The 24,214-nt window shown below is 56.6% G+C and overlaps 1 protein-coding gene across 5 annotated transcripts in view; it reads left to right on the forward strand.

The window, feature by feature from the left end:
* Positions 1–24,214, forward strand: part of ARHGAP23 (Rho GTPase activating protein 23) — an 86,830-nt gene that overhangs the window by 34,036 nt on the left and 28,580 nt on the right. For 2 of the 5 annotated variants that reach the window (XM_053568477.1, XM_053568475.1), the window contains exons 2-12: positions 6,803–6,964; positions 9,239–9,266; positions 10,528–10,623; positions 10,805–10,883; positions 11,027–11,081; positions 13,984–15,148; positions 17,273–17,428; positions 17,666–17,777; positions 17,959–18,016; positions 18,643–18,687; positions 19,215–19,358. In XM_053568477.1, the coding sequence (XP_053424452.1) occupies positions 6,803–6,964; positions 9,239–9,266; positions 10,528–10,623; positions 10,805–10,883; positions 11,027–11,081; positions 13,984–15,148; positions 17,273–17,428; positions 17,666–17,777; positions 17,959–18,016; positions 18,643–18,687; positions 19,215–19,358 (2,100 nt within the window). Of the gene's footprint in view, positions 1–2,521; positions 2,931–6,802; positions 6,965–9,238; positions 9,267–10,527; positions 10,624–10,804; positions 10,884–11,026; positions 11,082–12,313; positions 12,929–13,983; positions 15,149–17,272; positions 17,429–17,665; positions 17,778–17,958; positions 18,017–18,642; positions 18,688–19,214; positions 19,359–24,214 lie in introns of those variants that run through there. The other 3 variants (XM_053568478.1, XM_053568476.1, XM_053568479.1) reach the window with 3 other exon arrangements.

Consider the following 24,214-nt stretch of genomic DNA (forward strand, 5'->3'; position numbering starts at 1 on the left):
GGCCTGGAGAATCATTTATTTGAACTAGGTACAACTTGATGCCCTACTGTATGCATCCACCTCCTGAAGTCCCTGCAGAGGCAGCTGGGTATGGAGGTGGCAGGGGTGGGGAAAGTGTGGGTTGTGGTGGAAGGATCTGCCACCTCCTTTGCTGGGCCTTGCTGCCCCTTCCAGGTTCGGGGCAGGAAATGGAAATTGTATATGGCTGGCTGATGCTATCCAAGGTCTTTGCAGCCCTGGCCCAGAAAACCCATGCAGCTCTTCACCTCTCCCCTCCCTGCAGCCCTTAGAGCCCTCAGTAGTTTTAAGGGAGGTGGATTCTTCTTGATCTGGGCACACAGCAGCACCTGTTGACCATTAGAGGCTCCCTGGGGGGTGAGAGTCACTCCATTTCCTCAGAACCAGGGACTGGACTTTCAGCAAGAGGAAGGCAAGTGAGATAGCTGGAAGGACTTACTGAGTGCTTACTGAGAGAGCAGGCCAAACTTGGAGCTGAGGACATCCTTGTGGTCATTGCCCTCCACTAAGGGTCACAGAGTCTAACATGGCTGAAGATATCTTTATGGTGCTTCCAGCTAGTTGGTGAGGGTCTGGCCTTTGGGGAGTGTGACAGGGAGGCCCAGGGCCCTTAAGGGCAGGAGTGGTTCCGACACATAATCTTTGGTTTTCTAGCAATTGAGGGGCAGGAGGAGGGTGCAGAGACACCTACACTGTCCTGCTTTCTCTATCAGCTGTCCTTTCCCACTCGCCTCAAACCCTCCTGACTCAGCTCATGGCAGCCTTGTTCTTCCCGTTTGGCTTCCGCCAGGGTGGGGGTGAGGGTCTAGCTCATGCCTGGGGGGCCCAGCAAATGGCAAACAGGAAACAGGAGAACAAAACCGCTCCCTGGCTGACACAGCTGGCTGCCCCCCCCCACAACTCACCCTCACTCTTCCTCTTCCTTCCTTCTCTCCCTCCCTCCCTCCATTCTCCTACCTACCTCCAGGGGTCTGATCTTGCCCACCCTCCCATTCCCCCCAGTGGTCTGTGCCTCCTTTCCTATTTCTTTGCTTTTTCACCTTCCCACACCTTGTCATCTCTCAACTGCCTCCCAATCTCTGCCCCTCCCCTTTCTGGATTCTCCCATATGGGCCACCCTACCCTCCTGGCAGGTCCTGGGTTGGGACTTCGATGATGGGAGCTGACTTCTCTGCTGAGTGGGGCTGCCAGGGAAGGCCCAGCCCCCTGGATTCTTCTTCCTAGACTCCTCTTAGATTTGGGAGCAGGGTTAGGTGAAAGTTATCCCCACTCCCATTTCCTGGCTGCTGGCTTGGATTTGGGTATAGGATCCAGAGTTGGAAAAGAGCCTCTGGGGTTGGGGTTACAGTACTGCCATAACAAGCTGGGTGCTCTTGGGCCTCAGCTTCCTTCTCTACAAATTGGGCCACAGTAATGGTTCTTGGATACAGTGAGTAGCTATAGTGACAAGCACGTGGTTTGGGAACAGTCATGGATAGGAACGTGGTGGTGACCACACACTTACTGGCTAAGACCTCTGCCAGCCCTACTTGGGAAGGGGCCCGGGAAGGAGAGCCAGGAAAGGAGGGTGCAGGGGTCTGACACCAGTGCGGGGTTCCTGTCTGAGTCACATGCTAGGGGTGGGATGGGGCCAGCTTGGAGTTCATTGTCAGCTTGATGGTGCCCTCTCTAAGTAGAGCTAGTGGGCAAGGGGGTCCTGAGGGAGAGGGTGGTCATGCTTGCCCAAGGGGGCCGGGCTCCACTATAGCCTAAGGGTGTATGATTTTCTGGGAGTTGTGGCAGTGTGTGAGAGGACTAAGGGGGCGTGGCATCAATGTCTGGAGTGTGGTGTGTGTCATCTGTCTGCTTGCAAGGGTTTGTGGCGTCTCTGCTGGGAATGTGTGGAGTGTGGGTGGGTATGTGGGTGCTTTCGGGGGCATAGGGCATGTGCTATGCTTGTGAATGTGTCTCTGCATGTTGTGTGTGGACTATGCAAGCATGTAGGGTGTCCAAGGTGTGAGATATGGATGGGTATCACAATGTGTGTGTGTGTATGTGAAGTATGTTTCTGTGGGGTGGGTATGTGGACCATGTGGGTGAGGTGGGTGTCGGATGTGTGAATGTGAGTGTGGTGTGGGTCTGCACAGAGTATGTAGGGTGTGTGGCTATATGAGGGAGTCCACGTGTGAATGTGTGTTTCTCTGTAATGTAGGCAGCTGACTTGCATGTGCTTGCGCGCTGGAAGGGGCACAAGCCGGGTACAGTGTGTGTTTGTATGTCTGGTGTGTCAGTCTGTGTGTTAAGTGTGTCCTGAGCAGGTTGTGAGGATGTGGCTGTGCGAGGAACTGTGCAACGCCTTTGGTGTGTAGGGGTGTGTGTAACTGTGGGATCTGGGCGGCCGCGCACAGGGGCCGCCCCGGAGGGGGAGGTGTCTGCCCTGCGCCACTCACCAGAGAGTCGGGGCTCGAGGCTCGAGGCTCAGGCGCCTTCAACCGGGGAGGCGCGGGAGGTACGGGAGGCGCTGAGTCCTTCCAGCCGTCCTGCCACCGTCTGCGCGGGCCGTCCGTCCCCTCGGGGCCACTGGGCCCCGCGCCCGCGGCTCTGGGGGGCGGGCGGGGACCCCTGGGGCCCACCTGCCGCCCCGGGGACCGAGGACGTCCCCAGCTGGGCGCCGAGCGGCGGCCCCGGGACCCCGAGAGGCGCGCCCCGTTCCAGAAGCCCGGCCTGGAGCGCGCTGGGGCCGGGCCCGGGGTCCCCTGCCGGCTGCGGCGCTCGTGGGCAGCGCTGTGTGGCGCGTGGAGCGCGCGGGTGCCGGGGGCTGGCGCTGGGAGCGCGCCGTCGGCGTGGACTGCAGCGCTCCGGAGCCTCGCTGCCTCTGGCTGCCCTGCCTCAGCCACAGCGACCGCCGCGCGCCCGGGCCGCGCCGGGCCAGGGTGAGCGCCGCGGGGCTGGAGGGGCCAGGGACTGCGGGCCCGGGCCAGGGCAGGCTTGTTGGGGGCTGGGTGGGACGGGCCACCACCTCCCTGCGGACCTTCGAGCTGCGTGCGCCCAGCGTTCCAGGACCAAAGCCCTTGGAGTGGAGAGTGAGAAGCTTGAGCGATGGGTGGCAGGATTTGTGGCTTGGGAGTTTTTTTCAGGGCTTCTGGGATGACAACCCCAGTCTGGGTTGTGGCCTCCAGTGGGCTCAGCCCTCTTAGTTTACAGGCAGTGGTAGGATGGAAGGGGCTAGATTGCGTGAAGAGATGCTAGGACATCTCGGAATCCTAGAGAGTTTGGGCGGGTAATTTGAGTCAGAGCTAGGCAGGAGTGCCACTGAATGGGGCAGTGGGCATTACCTCACCCTCCTCCTGATAGGGGGTCAGGGCACAGGGGCGCACAAGGGTATCCTAGTGGGCGGAGGAGGCTGTGGTGACAGAATTGGCCCTTACAGGGAGTGAGTGATCTCAGGGTGAGGATCCACAGGGCTGGGGGCAGGGTGCAGTGTTTCTGATGTCCGGGATGGACCAGGCTGGTAGGGCGTGAGTCACAGTGGGCATCATGCCCAGCCTAAATAGTGTGCTCCCTGCAGTGACCTTTTTATGCTCCCTGGGGGGAGGAGCAGGACTCCTGGATTCTAGTTTCTGGTGTTGCCAACCCACCACGTGTCCACATCTGCCTAATTTGTGGCCTGGGGTTGTCTGTCCTCCTTCTACCATTAGTTGGTATTTCTGGATGTATCTTTCTTTCCTGACATGAGAGTCATGTTTGGACATAGATGTAGGCTGGGAGAGTTTAATCAGTAATGTCCCTGTGCCCCCGAGTGGCTCCCTCTGCATCTTCTTGTCTCTGTGGCTGTGTCAATGAGACAGAGTTGGGGGTACATGTGAGTTGTATCTTCCTCCATCTAATCACCTTTCTACACCTTTCTAGTCATTGCCGGCCCCTTCTCTCTTTCTACATCTATCACCTCCCTTCACCTCAAAAGGAAAGAAAGATCCAGTGTTGTCCCAGGTCAGAGGAGAAGAGAGGAAATATGCATGTATAATAGCATGAAGGATTGAGGTTAAACCTAAGGAAAAACTTCCCACAGGGGAGATGTCAGCTTTGACTGTGGTATCTCCTTTTCAAGCAGGGGTGTGGTAGCTGTGGCAGGGGGATTACTGATATTCTCAGAAGCCTAGTTGGAAGGGGGGGTGGAGGGGAACTGGAAGGAAGGAACAGAGGAAAGGGAGAGGCAGAGATAAGAAAAGGGGCCCAGTTGTGCTTGGGTGAAGAGGGGACCTGTGAGAGGAAGACGTGTGTGCCTCCTGCCCCGATTATATGCAGCCCCCACCCCCACCCCCAGGGAGCAGCACCCCTGGCAGCTGGTAGCTCCAGGCAGGATGTGTGCTGGGGGAGGGGTAGGGGGCGTGCGGGGACCTGTCCCAGCCACTGCTCATCACTGGGGCAGCTGGTGGCTTAAACCTTAATCCAGGACACCAGCAAAACAATGGGCCCTGCAGACAGCCTCAGCTCTGAGCCCAGGTGGGGGACATGCGGGGGTGGGGGGCAGCCCACACTGGGGAGGAGCAGGGGCTTCTGGCAGGAGAGAGCACTGGGGGGGGGGCTCCCCCCAGACCCTCTCTGCTCCCTGATCAGTTCCTTGCCAGGTCAGCAGAGATAGGAAATCCAGGGGATTTCAGGCCTCAGCAGAATTCCCAGAGAATTCTCTCTTCTGGGCTCCCTAGGCCCCCATGGGGTGTGGGCTCAGTGAGGGAGTGAAGCTGGAACTACAAGTGGAAGGAGCTGAGGAGATGTCACTGGACTTACCACTGATGCCAGAATCCCTACCTAGGCCTCCTGAATGAAGGTCATCCAGTTTTTCCTTGGCTCCTTCTAGAGGTGGAGAGCCTACAGCAGGTCTAGATGGTTTTCCAGGCTGTCTAGGATTAGAACGGTCTCCCTTGCCTGGAGCTTCACTCAGCTTCCTTGTATAGTCAACCCTCTATCTTCTGGGCTGTATGGGGCAGACCTATTGCTTCTGTCACATTTATTTTTATTTATTTATTTATTTATTTATTTTTTTGAGACAGGACCTCAAGCTGTTGCCCCGGGTAGAGTGCCGTGGCATCACAGCTCACAGCAACTTCCAAATCCTGGGCTTAAGCGATTCTCCTGTCTTCGCCTCCCAAGTAGCTGGGTCTACAGGCGCTCACCACAACGCCTGGCTGTTTGTTTTTTTGGTTGCAGCCGTCATTGTTGTTTGGTGGGCCCGGGCTGGATTTGAACCTACCAGCTCAGGTGTATGTGGCTGGCGCTTTAGCCACTTGAGCCACAGGTGCCGAGCCAGCTTCTGTCACATTTTTTATTTAATTGTCTGAGATTTGAGGATATATTCCCTTCCCCAGGCCCACTCAGCTGCAGCCCAGGCTCCTACCCTGTGCAGAAACCCCTCACAGGGGGCTGTGCACATGTGCCTGCTCTCCTGCCCCTGCACGTGTGAATAGGAGGGCGGGCAGACACATGAATGAACGTCTTAGCATCAGTGCATTTGAGTGGCAAATGTTTCTGAGCTTCTCCAGTTATTAGAGGACAAAAGAGGACCTTAATAGTGAAGTGGGTACCCCACCCAGGCACTGGTGGGCCTCTTTCCTCTGCACCCAGCCCCTGCCTGGTGCCACAGAGTAGTGAAGGGGCTAAGGACTGTTGAGGGTTGGGGTGGGGGTTGTTGGATGAGGGGCAGCAGAACCTGAAACTAGGAGTTAAAGACTCCCGGAAGAGGGCTCTCTGCTTTTCAAAAAGAAGCCATTTTCCTGTCCCTTCCCTGCAGCTCCCATCTTTTCCAGCTGTCCTCTCTGGGTGTGATCTGTCTGACCACCCCCTGCCTCCTGCTACCACCCACTTTTCCTTCTATGTGTTCAAGAAGAGGACCTGAACAGAGCCCTCTCTCAGGCATTGCCCTTTTGGCTCTCTTACCCTCCAAACCCTTGTCTTTAGACACCCTCTGCCATGTCATTTGGGCTAATCCCAAGTGTTCCTGCAGGTCTGACAGAGGGCAGAGTGTCTCCTCATACCCCGCCTTTCTGGGGAACCAGCCAGGCCTCTGGGCTGAGCTCAGGAGCCTTAGGAAGTCCCTTCAGTTGTCTGATGTCCAGTCTACTCCCTCACAGCTCTTGGTCCCCTCTGTGCTCTGAGGGATGCATGTATGCCGATCTTGTCTGTGCAGGTGTGTGTCTGTGCGTCTGCAATGTGTGCGCATGTGTCTGTATGTGCACTGTATGTGTGACTCTGTGATTGCGTGGACTGTGTGTGCATATCGTTTGTTTGTAAGTGTGTACATGTGTATTCATTTGTGTGTGCATCTGTGTCTGTATGCATGTTTGTGTAAATGTGTGTGTATGTGTCTGTGCGAGGGTGTGCATGTCCGTGTCTGTTTGCCAATATCTCTATGTATGTGAGATTGTACATGAACTAAGGCAGCAGCAGGCACTCCAGGCAGCAGAGCTGTGTGTCCCATGTCCAACACGTAGTAGGTGCTCAGTGGGTGTTTACTGAACTGAATTGAACCAAACTGAAGAAACTTGCTGCAGCAAGTTGTTTCCTGGGAGGCAAAGACATTGTGAATGGACTGAGAGGAAAAGAAAGAAGGAGGAAGCTGTTGGGCTGCAGGGGGTGGGAGAGGCAGGAAGGGGTAAGGAGGAGGTTAGGGGCAGGGAGGGAGCCTGGCACCCCTGGGGCAGCGGGTCACTTCCAGTGCTCCTTGGGCCCTCTGGGCTGCAGGAGGCGTATGCAGAGCTGGGGGTGCTGGCCACACAGGCATTCAGCCCTGTCTCCCTGTCTTTCACAGCTGCCACTGGGCCCGAGAGATGGGTGCTCTCCTAGGCGTATTCTCCCCTGGCAGGGGCCAAGGATGCTACTGCTGCACAAAAGTCTCCAGGATGGCTTTGGCTTCACTCTGCGCCACTTCATCGTGTACCCACCTGAGTCGGCCGTGCACTGCAGCCTGAAGGTATGCCCCCTCGCCCGCTGGCCTAGCCTTTTCTTTCTCACCCGTCCCCACCGAGGTCTTTTGACCTTTTCAGAGAAGCAGTCCTTCCTGGGGTCCAGTCTGACTCCCTTCTACTGTGGCCTGGAGAGGCCCACTGGCTGTTTCTGAGCTTGGTCTACTGTCTCCTCTCTCACCTAAGCCCTTAGGGAGCCTGACACATCTCTGGGACCCTGACACATCTCTGGGACCCTTCCCAGAGTGCCCCCAGTCCATGCAGGTCACATCTCTGCTACTCCTAACTCACTGTGGATCTGGGGCCATCTCACCCCTCTCTGGGCTCCATTTCTCCTGCTGTAACTTGAGGCCACTTATTGACTTGATCTCAAAGAGCCTTTCTGGCCCTATAAATTTCAGGTTTTTGAGTCCAGGAACCAGGGGTCTTGAGCCCAGTGTAAAGTTGTGGGCTGGTGGGGAAGGGCTTCCTACCAGGGTCTTGCTCCCCTCCCCCACCTCTCTTCCAGCAGCAGCAGGGGAGAAGACGTTTATTTTGGAGTCAATGGGCTCTTCTCCCTTCCCCTAGGGCTGGGATCAGCCTGCACGGCTGTTGGGGGTTCTCCCTTGGGGACCTTGGTCACCTGCCATAGAACCAGACATCAGATTTTACTGTCTGTGTGCCTGCATGTCTCCGTGTGCACATGTCGTGCACTGTATGCTGGGCATGGACGTGCATGTGTGTACCTCTGTGTGTGCCTATAATGTCTGTAAATACCCATTGTGTGTACATATAACTGTGCAGCTCACATGCTTGTCTGAACCTGAGGGTGCCTGCGTAACTATTCTCACTGGCTGCAGCTGTGCTTAAGAATGTAAGTGGGGGCTGGTGGTGCGTGGGAGGGGGCAATGCCCCACTCCTTGATGCCTTAGTTCTCTAGAACCCCCAGTCCTTCCTTCCCTCTTTCCCCAGAATGTCACTCTTTCTGTTATTTGCCACCTATTCTTAGGAGACTCTGTTGAGGGATGAAAAGGGCAGAAGCAGTGTGCAGTGGTCTAGGCTGGGTTGGGAGCCCTTGCTACCATGGTGGGGGGGAGCTGGAAAACTGGGGGACAGCAAACCAGGGACAGGTTCCATCTCTTTTCCAAAACCTGCTCAGGGCTGGGGGGGGCCCTTGACCTGAGGGCTGGAGTTCTTCCCTCCTCCTGCTGCCCGCCTGGGAGCCTGCAGGGAGCTCAGCCGTCCAAATGCATCTGTTTGTCTCTGCCACCCGCTTGCTGTGCTGTCAGCTCACATCAGTGGTGTGGACCCCACTGGGGGAGGGCAGGGGCAGAAGGCCCGCTCCCCAGCAGTGCCTGGCAGCCCATTCTATCCTCACCGGGGTGCCAAAGAATCCTAGGTTCCTGCCCTGGCTCTGCTACTGAGTGGCCTTAGACATGTGATGCCCTGTGATCTGTAAAATGGGTGTATCTGGGGAGAAGGTTGGACAAGATCACCTGAAGGTCTGATCCATCGCTCACATGCCACCTCCTGCTGGCTCATCCAGTCTCTCTGACCTTCTCCTCTCCCTCATTGCTAGCTCCTCCCCAATTCCAGTGACCTTCCCCTTAGTCAGCATCAGGACCCACGGCCTCCCGCTGGGTCTTCTCAACCCCTGAACCTAGTTGCCAGAGTCTGCTCCCCTAACTGATATTTTCAAATACCCTCTCTCTCTCCCATAAAAGAACTTTAAGGGCTCCCTCCTTCTCTCCTTTTCAAACCCGTCTGCCTTAGTCTGACTTTGTCACTTGCTGGTACTGACCTCCTTTAACTCTGCTGAGCCAGCCCTACCTGTGCCTGCACATTCCTGCCACCAAGTGTCTGCACACTCCACTCCCCTCACCCAGAATGCCTTCTCACTGCTGTCCTCAAACGTGTCTCAAAGTCCCTTCCCCCAGAGGACCCTAATCAGGTCTTCCCTTCACATTCTGTAAGAGCTGATAGTGCTGTGTGCACTTGTCATGCGCTTATCTGTGTCTTCCTGGGTCCCCTGTGTGTATGAATGTGTGCGGGGGTGGGGGAGTGGGACCTATCAAGGGATGGGGTCATGGGTTCCCTGTTGGATCAGGGGTTCCCAGATGGCTGGAACGCTGGATGGTGGGATTCACAGGGGTGAGAGAGGGACGTGCGTGTGATACTACAGTTCATACCCCTTGCGCCCCTCCCATGGTTGGGAAGAGATAAGGGGTGGCTGGAGCTGGGCCTCCCCCCTTGCTGCTGAGAGCTGGGCTGAGGGTCCACACCCACCTTTCTGTTCCCTGCAGGAGGAAGAGAATGGAGGCCGAGGAGGAGGTAAGGAGGGTGTGGCAGGGCTGGGGTGGAGCCAGGGCCCATCCTTCAGCTTCTGTTTCTCTTCCCCTCCCCCACTCAGCCTGTGGTTTTTCTCTGTCCCCTACCCTGACTGTTCCTGTCTTGGCTCTTCTCTGTGTCCTGGTCCAGCTGTCCCTGGGCATCTCCTCCTCACTCTCGCCCTGTGCCTCCTCTTTCTTCCTCTCATTGTCTCCCTCGGCGCCTGTCCTCTTCACAGAAGTTAGCTGAGTACAGCACACCATGGGTGGTGCTGTGGGGCAGATGGCTGTCTGTGACCTGGCCCCTGCCCCACCCTAGACCAAGGCAGAGGCAGGAGCTGTTGGGCCTGGGAGCTGGTGGTAGGTGCATTGACCACAGGCTGTTCTTGGGGATGGAGACAGTGGGATTCTTATGGGAGTCAGGGGTCTCGAGGTGTTTCTGCTAAGGTATGAGTCTGACTCCTCTTGCTGTGGCCTTTGCTGTCCCAAAGAGCCCTATGCTGGTACCAAGCTTGTGGTGTATTCAAAGCAGAGTTCCTTAAATAGGCACCCTTCCTGCTCTGCCAGTGGGCTTCTGCTGGGCAGCCATGAGGACGTGTCTTCCTGAGTCCCCACCTGGAGGCCTCAGGAAATAGAGGGAAGAGCCCACTGACCTAGAACAGGCTCAGTTCTCTGATGGACAGTTAGTAGCAGGGAAATATAACTGGGGTGTAACATCCTGGGGTCCTCAGGCCTCTGCTTGAAGCTCCCTAACCCTGAGGAAAGGAGCGGGTAGGAGATACGAATGTTGGGTGTCTCACTGGGGCTGTGGGTTTTACGTTTCTGGGGGGGCATCTCTCTCTGCCCTGTACATCCAGGACTTGATACAGGCCTCTTTAATGGCGCCCTTTCTTCTGTCTTATGGCTGTGTGTCTGTGTCTGTGTGTGAATCTGTTTCCCTCACTGTACAGTGAGCTCCTGTAGGGCAAGGACAGTATTGACTCATCCACTATGGTCTGGTTTCCAGCATGTGACAGGGATACAGTAGGCATTTCCAGAGCAACTCTTTGTGTGTCCTTGTAGGTTTTCATTCTCCCAGGTGTATGTCCTCTTATCTGGTTCTATGTACCTGTGGCTCTGTTCACAGTGTCGCTGTGGATGTGTGGGCCTGTGTATGTTTGTGTCCGGGTGAGTGTGACCATTCTCTGAGTGTGTCCCCGAATGTAGCTGTGCGTGGGTGTGGCCTTCTGCAGCCCCCCCCAGCTAACCTGGCTGATGCCCACCAGGACCCTCCCCCCGGCCCCGCCTGGAGCCCATGGACACCATTTTTGTGAAGAATGTGAAGGATGCTGGCCCTGCCCACAGGGCGGGGCTTCGCACAGGTGAGCTGTCCCAGTTGCCTGGCTCTCTGAACCTTCTGGGGCTCACTTCCCTATCTTCTGGTTAGAATAGGTTTCTTGGATCCAGGTGTTGGGAGGCTCTTGTCCTCCCACTGTCATCCATATGTGGTTCAGGAGTTCTCCCCTTGGCCTTCTCACACATGGTCCTGCCCCATGTCCCCAGGAGACCGGCTGGTGAAGGTGAATGGGGAGAGCGTCATCGGGAAGACCTACTCCCAGGTCATAGCTCTGATTCAGAACAGGTGAGCACCCCCTGCCCTGCTCCTCCTAGAAGAGCTTCCAGTCCACCTGCCTCTGCATACCCAGCCCCTTGGCCTCAGGGCTGCCCTGTTCTCCTCGACCCCATTGCCCCAGCCTGGCCCAACCTTCTGCCCTGTCTCTGTAGTGATGACACTCTGGAGCTCTCCATCATGCCCAAGGACGAGGACATCCTCCAGCTGGTGAGTCCTGACCCTGCTGTCTGAGTGGAGGATGCCTGAGCCCTGGGGGGCAGCATAGGGCACTCTTTGGTGGGCCCTCATTCCTGTATTGGACCCCTGGCAGGCAGAGAAGGAAGTGTTGGGGTGGCCAGCATTGCCCAATCTGAGATGCCAGGCCTGTCCCTGGGCGGGGGCCGGTTGTTGCTTCATTCAGGGCTGTTTTGTGCTGGGGGAGAGGGGAGGCGGCGCTGGCCTTGGCAGACAGAATTCCTGCCAGGGTTTCTGGAAGGAGGGTGGCCCAGCGGGCCCTGCCAGACTGGCACGTCCTTTTTGGCTCCTATGAGAGATGCCTGTTTTTGCACCCACTCCCTGCTGGTCCTGAGTGAGCATGTGTGTGGTAGGTGTGTCCACACACACACACACACACACACATTCAGAACACGCATCTAATAACCCTCAGGCTGCCCCATCCCCCCCACTGTCATGTGCATCACTCAGTGTAAAGCAGAACATGCCAGACACAGCCCCACAGCACTGCACAATGCACCAGGCACATGCCATGAGAGATAAGCCCCAGCACACCCACCACACAGGCACCCCCCCCCCACTGTTCACCCTCAAATATCACAGTACACAACCACACAAATACCCACACACATCTGAATGTCACAGCACACTCCAGTGCCTCAGTTCCCTGTGGCATAAACAGAATAGTGTATCATGATGTGTATATGCGGACCTCTCACCACCGTGATATAAACACGCACGTGCACAAACATCACAGCGTGCCCCAGCCCATCTCAGTGCATGCACTCACCAGTATCGCAGGACCCAAATTCACACAGTCGTGGTGTGTAGTCTGCGTTCTCCTCCCGACACCTCAGCATCCTTGAATGCAGCATTCAGCCCCCCCCCAAAGAGTGTGTTCCACAGACATTGAAGGAACCATGCTTTGAACTTGCAAGTGCACCCATTTACATACACACACACTCACATGCTCTCTCTCTGTCTCTGCCCTGAGCCCAGGGCAGGCCTCTCTGTCCAGTGCCCACTTCCCGGTTTCATGGGTTGCAGCCAGATGCTGCCTTGCTTGCCCTTGAGGTCACTGTCCCCCAGGAAGGCCCTGGGAGCCGCCGCTATGGCTTCTGCCTTGGCCATGCTCTCATAATCACTGTAATCACAGTGCCACCCTTGGCATTGTGCCCTTCTGGGAACCTCCACCCCTGACCTCAATTATCCCCTTAGTCTTCCTGGGGAGGGGGAAGGAAGAAAGGGGAGCCCAGAGAGGTGGACAGCTCACCCCAAGTTTCAGAGACTTTGCCTATACAGCTCCCCCAAGTGGAGGCAAGGCCAGCCATGAGGGTTGACAGGGTGGGACCTAGGGCGTCCCTACTCTCTAGTCACCAGGAGCAAGGGGTAGAAGGGCAGCAGTCTTGAGCTCTGCCACCCAGGCTTGGGTGGGCACAGATAGCAGAATGTGGGGGCCTCCAATTGGCCCCCTCATCTCCAACAGCAAGAGGGTGGGGCCCAAGCATTCCTGTGGTTGGGAGCCAAGGCTGGAGGCCAATCGGGCTGCGGCAGCTGCTGACGCCACCAACGACGCTGCGAGGCCCCTCCACACCCATCCTTCCCTCCCTCTGCCTCCCGCCAGCCAGGAGAGAGAGAGAGAGAGACAGAGAGAGAGAGAGGCGGGTGGGGGCTGAGGGTCAGTGCAGGGAGGGCAGACGGAGGGGGACAGGGCCCAGGGCCGCTGCAGCGGTCAGTGGGGGCTTGGCAAGACAGGAGAAGGGTGGGGGTGGGCCAGGATGCCGCCACCACAGCCGTGATGCGGGGAGCCCTGGGAGCCGGCAGGATGGCAGGAGGGAGAGGTATGCTGTCTCTGCCCCTGTGCCAGACTGGAGGGGCTGAGTGCGTGTGGGTGTGGCTTAGCTTGTCCTTGTCACATGATGTTTGTGTCTGGGACTGGAGGTGTAGTTATTTGTGTGTGTGTGTATCTCATTGTGTTTTGCTATGTGTGTGTGTGTCTGGGTGTGTGTCTTCCTGTGTCTCCTTGTGGTGTAGAGTGTGTGTGTGTTTGATTTGATTTCACTCTCCCACCCTTTGATGCTTCAGCCTGAGAGAGGCCCCTGGGCAGCTCAGCAGGGGCCAGCCTGGGCCAGGGCCATAAGGCTACTGTCCCTGGGAGCTGCCTCCTTTTTTGGCTAGGCCTGGGCACTGACTCTGTCACTCCTCAGCAATGCAGTATCAGCCTCAGCTACCAGCAGTATCAGCCTCAGCCAAATTCCAGGCCTATGGGTGGCAGAAGGTGGCCCAAGGCCCCTCAGTGATTTTGGCCCCTCCTCCAATCCTGGCCGGCGGGACCAGGAGGCCCGGCAAGTTCCTCTTTACTCAGTGGCTCAGGAGCCAGGCCAGGCTCTCCATCGGAGGATGGAGGAACAGCTGGGGCTCTCCCCGCCTCCACCCAGCCCAGCACAGCCCACCCTGGACACGCCCCTAGCTGGCTTTCTTCTGTCATCTGGCACCTTGACTGGTGTCTGCTGTGGTTTTCCAGCTCTGCCCAAGGGGCTGTGGGCATCAGTGATGGACAGAAGGGAGCAGGGAGGTGGCAGAGGCCAGGAATGGGGGAACCTCAGAAAGCAGATGGTGGAATGTTTGTGGCTAAGGGCAGTCCTTGTCGTAAGTCTTAGAGAAATCCTGCTTTTTCTCAAGTTTGTGTGTGCATGTCTCTCTCCCTCACAGGCCTCTCTCCCACTTCTTTGTCTTCTGCCTGGACATGCCCTTCCACCCCCTCCTGCTCAGGACTCCTGCTGCTTGGTCCTCTTCCTTTAGGCCCCTTCTGGGGTCCGTGTCTTCCCAGGGCTGCTGCAGCCCTGCCCTGTGGGATCTGTCTGGCCCGCTTACCTGCCTCTGTGTCTCTGGACAGGCCTACTCCCAGGACGCCTACCTGAAGGGGAACGAGCCATATTCTGGAGAGGCCCGCAGCATTCCAGAGCCGCCCCCAATCTGCTACCCCCGGAAGATCTACGCCCCGCCAGCCCGGGTCTCCACTTGGGCCACTATGGTGCCTGAGCCTGTCTCAGCACTGCCGAGCGACACCCGGAGTCCTACTGCCTGGAGTGACCCGGGGCCACGTGTCCCATCTGCTCCCCGTGCCCACCTGGACAACTCTTCCTTGGGGATGAGCCAGCCCCGCCCTAGCCCTGGTGCCTTCCCCCAACTTCCATCAGAGCCCCGGATGCCCCGTGCCTTCCCAGAGCCTGGCAGCCGGGTGCCCCCCAGCAGACTGGAGTGCCAGCAGGCCTTGTCACACTGGCTGTCAAACCAGGTCCCCCGCAGGGTGGGGGAGAGACGGTGTCCAGTTATGCCTCCCCGGGCCCGCAGTGCCTCCCAGGACCGCTTGGAGGATGTGACTGCCCACCGCCCATGGCCCTGCTCCACTTCCCAGGATGCCTTGAGCCAGCTGGGCTGGGAGGGCTGGCACCGAGCTCGCTCAGACGACTACCTAAGCCGGGCCACTCGCTCAGCTGAGGCGCTGGGGCCAGGGGCACTGGTGTCTCCTCGCTTTGAACGCTGTGGCTGGGCTTCTCAGCGTACATCGGTCCGCACCTCTGCTTGTCCACCTCGGGACCTGCCAGGGCCCCAGGTCCCACCTGCATCTGGCCTTCAGGGCCTGGATGACATCGGGTACATTGGGTACCGGAGCTACAGCCCATCATTCCAGCGCCGGACTGGCCTTCTGCACGCACTCTCCTTCCGGGACTCACCATTTGGGGGGCTTCCCACCTTCAACTTGGCCCAGTCCCCTGCATCATTCCCACCAGAGGCTGCTGAACCACCCAGGGTTGTCCGGCCGGAATCTAGCACCCGGGCCCTGGAGCCTCCATCCGAGGACCACCGTGATGAGGTGGTCCTGAGGCAGAAGCCTCCAACGGGCCGCAAGATCCAGCTGACCCCTGCAAGACAGATGAACCTTGGACTTGGTAACGAGTCCCCAGAGCCAGAGGCCAGTGGGCGAGGGGAACGCCTGGGCAGGAAGGTGGCCCCTTTGGCCACCACCGAAGACTCTTTGGCTTCCATCCCCTTCATCGGTGAGTGATGATGCAGGTGGCTGTCTTGGGAAACCTAGTTATCCTCTGCTGTACCCCATCTACCTGTCTACACAGGAAAACTCTGGGCTGTGTGCTAATGGGATCATCTTGTTTCTTTCCATCTGTCATGGAAGGATGGATGGAAGGAAGGAAGGATGGGTGGATGAACAGATGATCCAGTCATCTGTTCCTTCCTTCCATTCACCCATCCTTCCATTCTTTGTCCTCCTTTCTTCCATCCTACCTCTCCTTCACTTACTTGCCCAGCCATCTCTCCATCCACTTTTTCTTTGCTCCCTCTTTCCCACCTGCCTTCCTTCGTTTGTCCGTCTATCCATTTATCCATCCATTCTTCCTTCCTTCCCTTCCTTTCTTTTCTATTCATTCATCCATCATTCTTTCCATCTTTCTTTTTTTTTTTTTTTGTAGAGACAGAGTCTCACTTTATGGCCCTCGGTAGAGTGCCGTGGCCTCACACAGCTCACAGCAACCTCCAACTCCTGGGCTTAAGCGATTCTCTTGCCTCAGCCTCCCGAGCAGCTGGGACTACAGGCGCCCGCCACAACGCCCGGCTATTTTTTGGTTGCAGTTCAGCCAGGGCCGGGTTTGAACCCACCACCCTCGGTATATGGGGCCGGCGCCCTACCAACTGAGCCACAGGCGCCGCCCCCTTCCATCTTTCTATTCTTCCTTTCTTCCATCCTTCCTTTGTAGCTTTCGCTCTTTATCCCTTCCATCGCCCTCCATCCCATCCAGCACATAATTGTCAGGCCCTGTGCTAGGCGCCATGCTCTCTTGCAGTGGACAGTCCAGCAGGGGGTGGATGGTCAGACAGCAGCAGGCCAGTGGAATGGGGGTGTGTTAGTGCAGGGAGCTTGAGGAGGACAGGGGAGGACTGTGGAACCCAGACTAGGGCGTGGCAGCCACAGAGAAAATATTGGAGAAAGGACATTGTGGCTAAGGCTTAAAGGGTGAGAAGGAGTTAGTCGGAGGGAATGTTCAAAAACCCTGAAGTGAGAGAGGCAGGGTGCTGGCCAGGTCATGAGGACCCTTCTGGATCCAACAGGTCTCATGGGTCCCTAGTGGGGGCAGACTCTGTCCTGGGAGCAGAGGGAGCTTTCAGAGGTTTGCCTTAGAGTGGATATTGATAGAGGGAGCAGCAAGGGAGTGTGGGCTGGGTGATCTCCAGGTCCCTCAGCTGGCCGGTGGGCTGCCTCACCCCTACACTGGGCAGGAGGAACAGGAAAATGTTTAGGGCTTGTTGAATACTGAGCCACCCATGAGGAACAGGGCAGGCTGGTCTGGGTCTGATGCTTGGGAGGAAGACCAGGCTCCAGGAGCCAGGGGCTGAGATAGGAGCTGGATCCTGGAAGTGAGCTGGCCTAGGGTGGTCTAGGGGTGAGGCGGAGGAGGCCTCCCCCTGCCAGCCTTTGGTAGGAGGGAGAGACAGCCCCTTTTAGCGACCCTCCCCCCAGACTGACAGGGGAGATAAAGTCTCTTTTTCCAGAGTACTCTCAGTCTGAGGGGCTGATGCAGTCTCTGCCCTCAAGGGGCCCCTGGTGGAGGTGGGAGACAGTCCTTGCCCTAAAGAAGCCACCAGTCTGTTGGGGAAGACACAGTCCCAGCCTTTAGGAGGCTTCCAGTTTGATGAGGGGGGCACAATCCATGCTCTCAGAGCACCTTCGGTGGAGACACAGTGCGTTCTCTCAAAGAGTCCTTAGTGTCATGGGAGAGACACCGTTCCTACCCCTCAGGAGGCTCTCAGTATGAAGGGTCAGACACAGTGCATTCTCTGAGAGCACCCTCAGTTTGATGGGGTGCAGGAGTATTGGATCGCCCCTCAGGAGCCTGGTCTAAGGAGGGCGGCTCAGCCCCACTCCTGGGAGCCCTTGGTGTGATGAGGGAGGCTCAGCTCCTGCTGAGGGGAGAGATTCCATGACCACGGTCTGGTGGGCCAGTCAAACTTGGCAGTGGGCATATTGCTGATGGCACTCTGGAGGACTTGCTGCCCTTTGGGGTGTAGTATGAGCCTGGAGCCAAGTGGCAGTGGGTCTGGCCTGGCTAGGTAGAGGCAGCAGGTTCCCCTCTTTACCACCTTCACACCTCACTCCTCCCCTCATGCAGATGAGCCCACCAGCCCCAGCATTGACCTCCAAGCCAAGCATGTCCCTGCCTCTGCTGTGGTCTCCAGTGCCATGAACTCAGCCCCCATCCTGGGCACCAGCCCATCCTCCCCAACCTTCACCTTTGCCCTCGGCCGCCACTACTCGCAGGACTGCAGTGAGTGCTGTCCCTCAACCCTGTCCCACACCAGCCCCACCCTTCCCCTTGCCTCTTGGTCCCCAGGGGTCCCTTTTGGACATGCTGCCTGATGTCTAGCTTCTTCTAACTGGCTTTTGCTCCTCCTGGGGCCCATGGGGAGAGTCACCCCTGGCCCTGCCCAAAAGAGAGGGCTCCAGGGAAGGCCCTGACCTGCTGCCCTGCTGACCCTGAGTCCTGATGTGGGTGGTTCTGCAGGCAGCATCAAGGCTGGCCGCCGCTCCTCCTACCTGCTGGCTATCACCACGGAGCGCTCCAAGTCCTGCGATGATGGGCTCAACACCTTCCGGGATGAGGGTCGGGCTCTGCGGTGAGGCCTTGTCTGGACATGGGGAGGGCAGCTGCTCCCTAGACTGGGCCCCGGTGCCTTGACACTCAGGGCAGTGTCCACCTTCCTGGATAGCCTCTGGGTCTGGGGGTGTGCTGGGGGATGAGAGTAAGGTCCCTGCGAGCTTCCAGCATCCCTCACCCCAGCCCTTGCTTGCTCCCAGGCGCCTGCCAGACCGAGTGCCCAGCCTGAGGATGCTTCGGAGCTTCTTCACTGATGGGGTGAGTGGCAGTTCATGTTTGAGGGAGGGGATCAGGGAGGGCGGGTCATAGCCTCGGCTGGTCTTCCAGGCCTGTGACTTCTGGGACCCAAAATGAGCTACTCTGGCTCCTGTCATCTTCCTCTCGGCACCTGCCCACCCCCTTATTGGCCACATCCTCTTCTGTAGGCTCTATCATCATCATCACCACCCTCCCACCGAGGCTATTGCACTTGTCCTCCCTGCCATCCGGAATACCCCATTCCATGTCCCCCGGCCATGACCATATGATTCACTTTTCCACTGTTGTCAGGATGTTTCAGCCTCCACTTGTGACATTTCATGTCTCCCTTCCCTACTCTGTGTTTGTCTCATGTCACACAATGTCTGTTTCTTTTCTTCATTGCCTGGCCCTCGGCTAGAACATAAACATCCTGAGGGCAGAGGTTTCATTTGTTTCATTTGCTGCTGGATCCCTAGTACCTACTGCCTGCACTGGGCAGGCCTTCAGTTAATATTTGCATGGTGTCTTCAGGGGCCTGGGGACAGGGGACGCAGGGCTGAGATTGGAAAGGCTGGAGTTTCCAGGCTGAGGATGTGGGGAGACAGGATCAGGTCTGCAGTGGCCTCATCTCTTTTTGATTACAGATGGACTGGAAAAGCCATCTTGGTTTCAAACCCACCATATCTCTGGTTAGTTTAACACCTTGATGATATTGTCACCTGGCCTATTCCTTATCACTTCCTCTGCTTACTTAACTCTCCCTAGACATGCTATCTCTGTTGCTGGAGTCCTGTTGACACTATCACTTCCTGTGTTTAACTCCTTGTGGACATGACTACCTGCTCCCTAGCTTGTTCTTTGTTGATGTTCCCACTTCCCCTGTTTATTTAATTCTGTGTTGACACAATCACTTCCTTAATTCCTTTAAGTCTATAAGTTAATGGAGGTTGCAAATTGGCTTTTCTAGCATGGTGAGGCATGTGGTCTGCTGGCAGGTCATGACCTTTCCTCCTTTCTGGCTTCTCCATTGTATACGTCTCATGACCTCAACACAAGTAGATCAGAGAGGGCAAGCAGAGCCTATGAGGTCACACAGCACGTCAGGGTGTAGCACAGACATCCACCAGGCTTGTGTGACTGCTAGTTGTCCATGGGGTTCCTGAGATGCTGGAACTGTGGGAGCCACCCTAAATTGTCTTCTATTGTCTCCCTGCAGTCCTTGGATAGCTGGGGTACATCTGAAGATGCTGAGGCCCCTTCTAAGCGACATTCAACCTCTGACCTCTCAGATGCAACTTTCAGTGATATCAGGAGAGAAGGCTGGTTGTATTATAAACAGATCCTCACCAAGAAGGGGAAGGTAAGATGGGTGGAGGAGTGAGATGGGGGTGGCCAGAAGCTGTCTCCAACAAAGCTCCTCAGCTTCTCCTACAGCAACCCCCCACAGCCTCTGGAGCTGGAGAGAACCAGTACAGGTGGTAGCACAAGGGATAGAGGTTAGGTGCTAGGAAGAACTTCCTAGGGGGACTTAAAGAACTCACGAAAAGGAAGTTAACAAGAGAGATGTTCTTTGCTGTGGGATGCACTTGGAATTCTGATGAAGCCATCCCACAATGGTCATTAGTTGACAGATCACCCTGCACATGGCTGCAGGATCTCATGGAAACAAAGGGCAAGGCCTGGGTGATTCTCCTAGGGGAGCTGAGGCCCAAAGAGGAAGCCTGGACCAGCCTTTTCAGGGCCTTGTGGGGCCAACACAGGGTTTAGCCTGCATCCTAAGGGCTCCTGAGACTTTTCTGTGAGGGAGTTACAGCTTCGAAATGTGCCTTTGGCTTCCTGGGAGTGAATTAGAGGGGCCCGGCTGGAGGCAAGAAGACCAGTTAGGAGCCACCAGAGAGATCAGGTGAGAGATGAAGGGGGCTAGAACCTGTGGGCTGCAGGGGGTGGATGGAGAAGGGATTGGGAGGGCAGGCAAGCAGTCCTAAAGAGGAGAAGGGTGAGCCCTGGATCCTCAGCCACAGGCTATGCAAGGAGCTGGGAGGAGAGAGGGGCATCCTCTGCAGCCCTACTGCTGTCCCTCCCAGCTGCAAGGTCAGTATGAAGCTGGGGGTGACTTCTGATTGTACTGCATACATTTCTACAGCTTGGATAGCTCACCCACCATGACTCAGTCTCCTTGTTTGTAAATGGAGCTCTCGGTAATCCCTAGCTCATAAGCCTATCGCTGAGGATTAAGTGAGATGATCTAAGTAAAGGATTTACCCAGTGCCTGGTACTTGGAGGTGCTCTTCTTCCATTTAACTGCTATTTGAATTTTTCACTCGGCCTTCTGGGGTCTTGGGGTACCTGGAAGGAACATAAGCTTTGAAGCAGGCAGTTGAGTTCCTGCCCAGCCACATATCAAACACGTGGCTTTGATGCCTCAATTTTCTAATCTGTAAGATGGGCACAAGATTATGTCACTCCAAGGGCCATTGTGATTGAAGTGAGATGCATAGTCTGGGCAGGGCTGGCACTCCTCTGCCAATAATTACTAAGGCCTCCTCTGCTCAGGGGGGCTTCTTCTGCTCAGGGGTCCTCCACCAATCAGGGGGCCTCCTGCATCTTTTGAGGTCCTAGGGATTTAGTGGTGAGGGGTCATGCTGCGCCTGCCCTCCCGGGGCTCCTGACAAGCAGCTAAAGCACACATGGCATGATGGTTCTGATGGTTCCATGTGCACAAACTGATGGATGGGGAGCTCAGGACTGGGATGGATGTGCGGCAGGGGAGGTGTCCAGAGGCTGAGACGTTTTTCACAGAACATGGAGGCTCTGAGAGGGAGAGGAACAGTGGGGGAGGAGTGAGCAGATGTCCTCCTGGAGGGTGTGGTTGGACAGGATGGGGTGGTCTTGCTGGGTGGCTGGTAACCAGGGTGACTAAAGCACCTGGGCAAGAGGTCAGAGGCCAGGTGGGGAGTTGGGTACTTGCTGTGGCTGTGGGGTCTCAGCACCCAGGGAAAACCTGTCCAGAGGGGAGGTGTGTGACACCAGGAGACAAGTGTTGCATCTTTGACAATTAGAGGCAATGTCATTACTGTTGATGAGGTGTGTGAAGCAGGAGACAGGGGGCCCTAACCAAGGTCAAGGCATGGGGCCAGGTGGAGGGGACTGGAGGGAGAGAATCAAGGGGAAGGATTTGCTGATGGCTGGGAGGGCTGGGGGAGGAGGTGGCCTGGTTCCTAGGTTCCTGGCTTGGAACCCTGCAGGAGGGCGGTGGGTGGTGGGACCCTCCCCTGGGCTATGGGACCCTGGAGAAGGAGGTTTGAGGAGAGGAGGCCAATCACTTCCCTTGGGGCCATGAGACAGACCCCAGTGGAGGTGTCTTGGGGATAGAGGCTCTGAGGGTATTGCTGATGGGGAGGAGGCCTGCCTGGGCAGGGCCTTTGTCCATCAGCATGTATTGGGCACCTTTGGCCTTGGGCACAGGAGCATGAAGGGAGAAGGCAAGAGCCTCCTCTGAGCCTTGAAAAGAAGTGGGGCACCAGGGAGGTGAGGCTGGCAATAAACCAAAAGAGAGCTAGCAAGCTAGCAAGCTTGCAAGTGAGAGTGACATCAGGGGTTCTCTGGAGGAGGGGTCAGGGGAGCTACATGTGGACCAGCCCTTCCAGTCCAGTGTGTGAGCCCCATGGAGGCTCACGAGAGCACTGACTTGCCCTGCTGGGGAGCCTGGCCTCCAGCTCCCAAGGGCCCCTGACAGCCTGGCCTCAGTGTTTCCTGGGCAGGGACCAGAGCTGGCCCCTTCCTGTTCACTGGCCAGGTTTGGAGACCAGGGCCTTCCCTCCTTTGCTGGCCAAAACTTGGTGCCACGCATCCACTTGGTGGCCTGAGAATTAGAGGAGGGTCTTCAAATCAGCTTCAGGCCCTTGGCCTGTCCAATGTCCTGTTTCCCAGCCGAGTGTCATCTGCCCTGCAATACAAACCCTTGTGTGCTCCCTCCCAGCTCCTAGCTTCTTTCAGAGACCACTGACTGCCAGGCAGAGGAAGGGGAGGAGGAGTGTGACTTATCCGCAAAGCCACAGACCCAGCACTGGAGCTGGATGAGACCCTGGCTCCTAGGTTGTTCATTTTCCTTTCCCAGCTGGGGACTGATGCCAGGGAACCTTGACTTGTGCAAGGTTATCCAGCTGGTTTAGTCTCAGAGGGATGCCCTTGTCCCCACCTCATTCTGACACTGTAGTTCTGCCTTCTTACTCTTGCTCAGAATGTCCCTGTCCAGGTCCAGCAGTCTTGTGAAGAACAGGGCCTACAGCACTGGGCCCACTCAATGGGAGGCCAGACTTGGGCTGTGCTCAACTGCCAGCCATGAGGCCTTCTCATCCTGTGTGCCCTGAGGGCAGAGGCCTGTGCTGGGTGTGGAGCAGCAGGTGGGCCCAGCCAGTGGAGAGGAGCCCTGAGTCTGACAGGAGTTAGGGTCCCTCCCTCAGGGTGTTCCAAGGACCACTCCAGTAAATGTCAGTGAACTGTTGGCTTGCAAGTGAGAGGACAGACAAGTGCCCTGGCTCCAGGACAGCCTGAGGTTGCAGTAAACAACCTCAGGAAATGAATGGGCTGATAGACCCACCTTCAAGTTGGAGGGAAGGAAGAATTGCCTTTAGGGAAAAAAAGTGGTCAGAGAAGGCTTCTTTGAGAAGGTGACCTTGGTGATGTTGGAACTCAGATCTGAAGGGGAGGCAGCCACATAAAGAAGTAGGGGAAGGGGCGGTGCCTGTGGCTCAGTGAGTAGGGCGCCGGCCCCATATGCCGAGGGTGGCGGGTTCAAACCCAGCCCCGGCCAAACTGCAACAAAAAAATAGCCGGGCGTTGTGGCGGGCGCCTGTGGTCCCAGCTGCTTGGGAGGCTGAGGCAGGAGAATCGTGTAAGCCCAAGAGTTAGAGGTTGCTGTGAGCCGTGTGACGCCACGGCACTCTACCCGAGGGCGGTACAGTGAGACTCTGTCTCTACAAAAAAAGAAAAAAAAAAAAAAAAGAAGTAGGGGAAGGGGGCTGCAGGCTGGGGACAGCAAGTGCAAAGGCCCTGGGAAAGAAGGGCTCAACAGAGTGAGAAAGAAGGAGGAGTTTGGAGAGACACAGGGGTCAGACCAACGAAGACCTTAGATTTGATTCCAAGGGCTATGGGATCCCATGAGAGGAGAGAAACACAATCAGCTTTCCATTCAGAAATGACCACCACAGTGCTGGCTAGGGAATGGTTGTAGGAGGTGAGAGTGGAGGCTGGAGTCTGTGCCTTGTCCAGGCAAGAAGTATTGATGGTAGGGACGAGGTGGTCACAAGAAAGATGGAGACAGGTGATATTTTGGAAGCAGAAAAGTTATGATTTCCTGATAGGTTGGATGTCAAAGGCAAGGAAAAGGGAGGAGTCAAGGACAGGTTTCTGTGCAACTGGGTGGATTGACTGAACTGGGAAAGATGGGGGTGGGGGTGGAGAACAGGTTTGATGATGAGAAATGGCGTGGCCTTAAGTGACCAAGGAGCGTGTGAAGTGCCTGCGGGGCATGTAGGAAGAGACAGGGGCAGGCTGTGGCTGGGGGAGACGGTGTCCAGTGATGAACATCTGGGAATCGTCATCAGCAGATGGACTGGGTTAAAGCCACAGGCATGGATGGCATCTCTGAGGGAGACACGCAGGAGAGGAGAGCCCAGGACAAAGTTCTGGGGTTCCTTTAGGGCGAGGCTCTTATCTTCAACTTGTTTGATATTTGAGGCCAGATAATTCTTTTTGGGGGGCTGTCCAGTGCATTGTGGAATGTTGGCAGCATCCCAGCCTTTCCCTGCTACCTGCCATGTCTCCAGACAAATGACTCTTGGGGGTGGTGCCCTGGTTGTGAACTACAGGCGTAGTGGGTTGGGTGGGCAGTAGAAGAGACTAAGAAGGAGCCAGTGGAATCAGGGAGAAAGCCAAGGGGTGTGGGGCCAAATGCCTGGACAGGTTTTGGAGAGGGAAAGAGGGGCGTGCTGTCTCAGATGCTGCTGAGAAGCTTACAGTGAGGGCGGAGAAGCAGCCACTGGCTTTGGCAACGTGGTGCTCCCGAGTGCCCTTGAAAGCAGGGACACTGAATGCAGTCCTGGGGGAGAGGCAGAGAAGTGGGGAGAACAACAGAAGAACACCCCAACCAGCTCCCAACCAGCTTCTCTGGGGGATGGTGTGTAGAGGGGGTGTGGACCTGGGTGGCTTTAGGAG

This window comes from Nycticebus coucang, chromosome 18 (genome assembly GCF_027406575.1).
Source record: "Nycticebus coucang isolate mNycCou1 chromosome 18, mNycCou1.pri, whole genome shotgun sequence".
NCBI classification, from domain to species: Eukaryota; Metazoa; Chordata; class Mammalia; order Primates; family Lorisidae; genus Nycticebus; species Nycticebus coucang.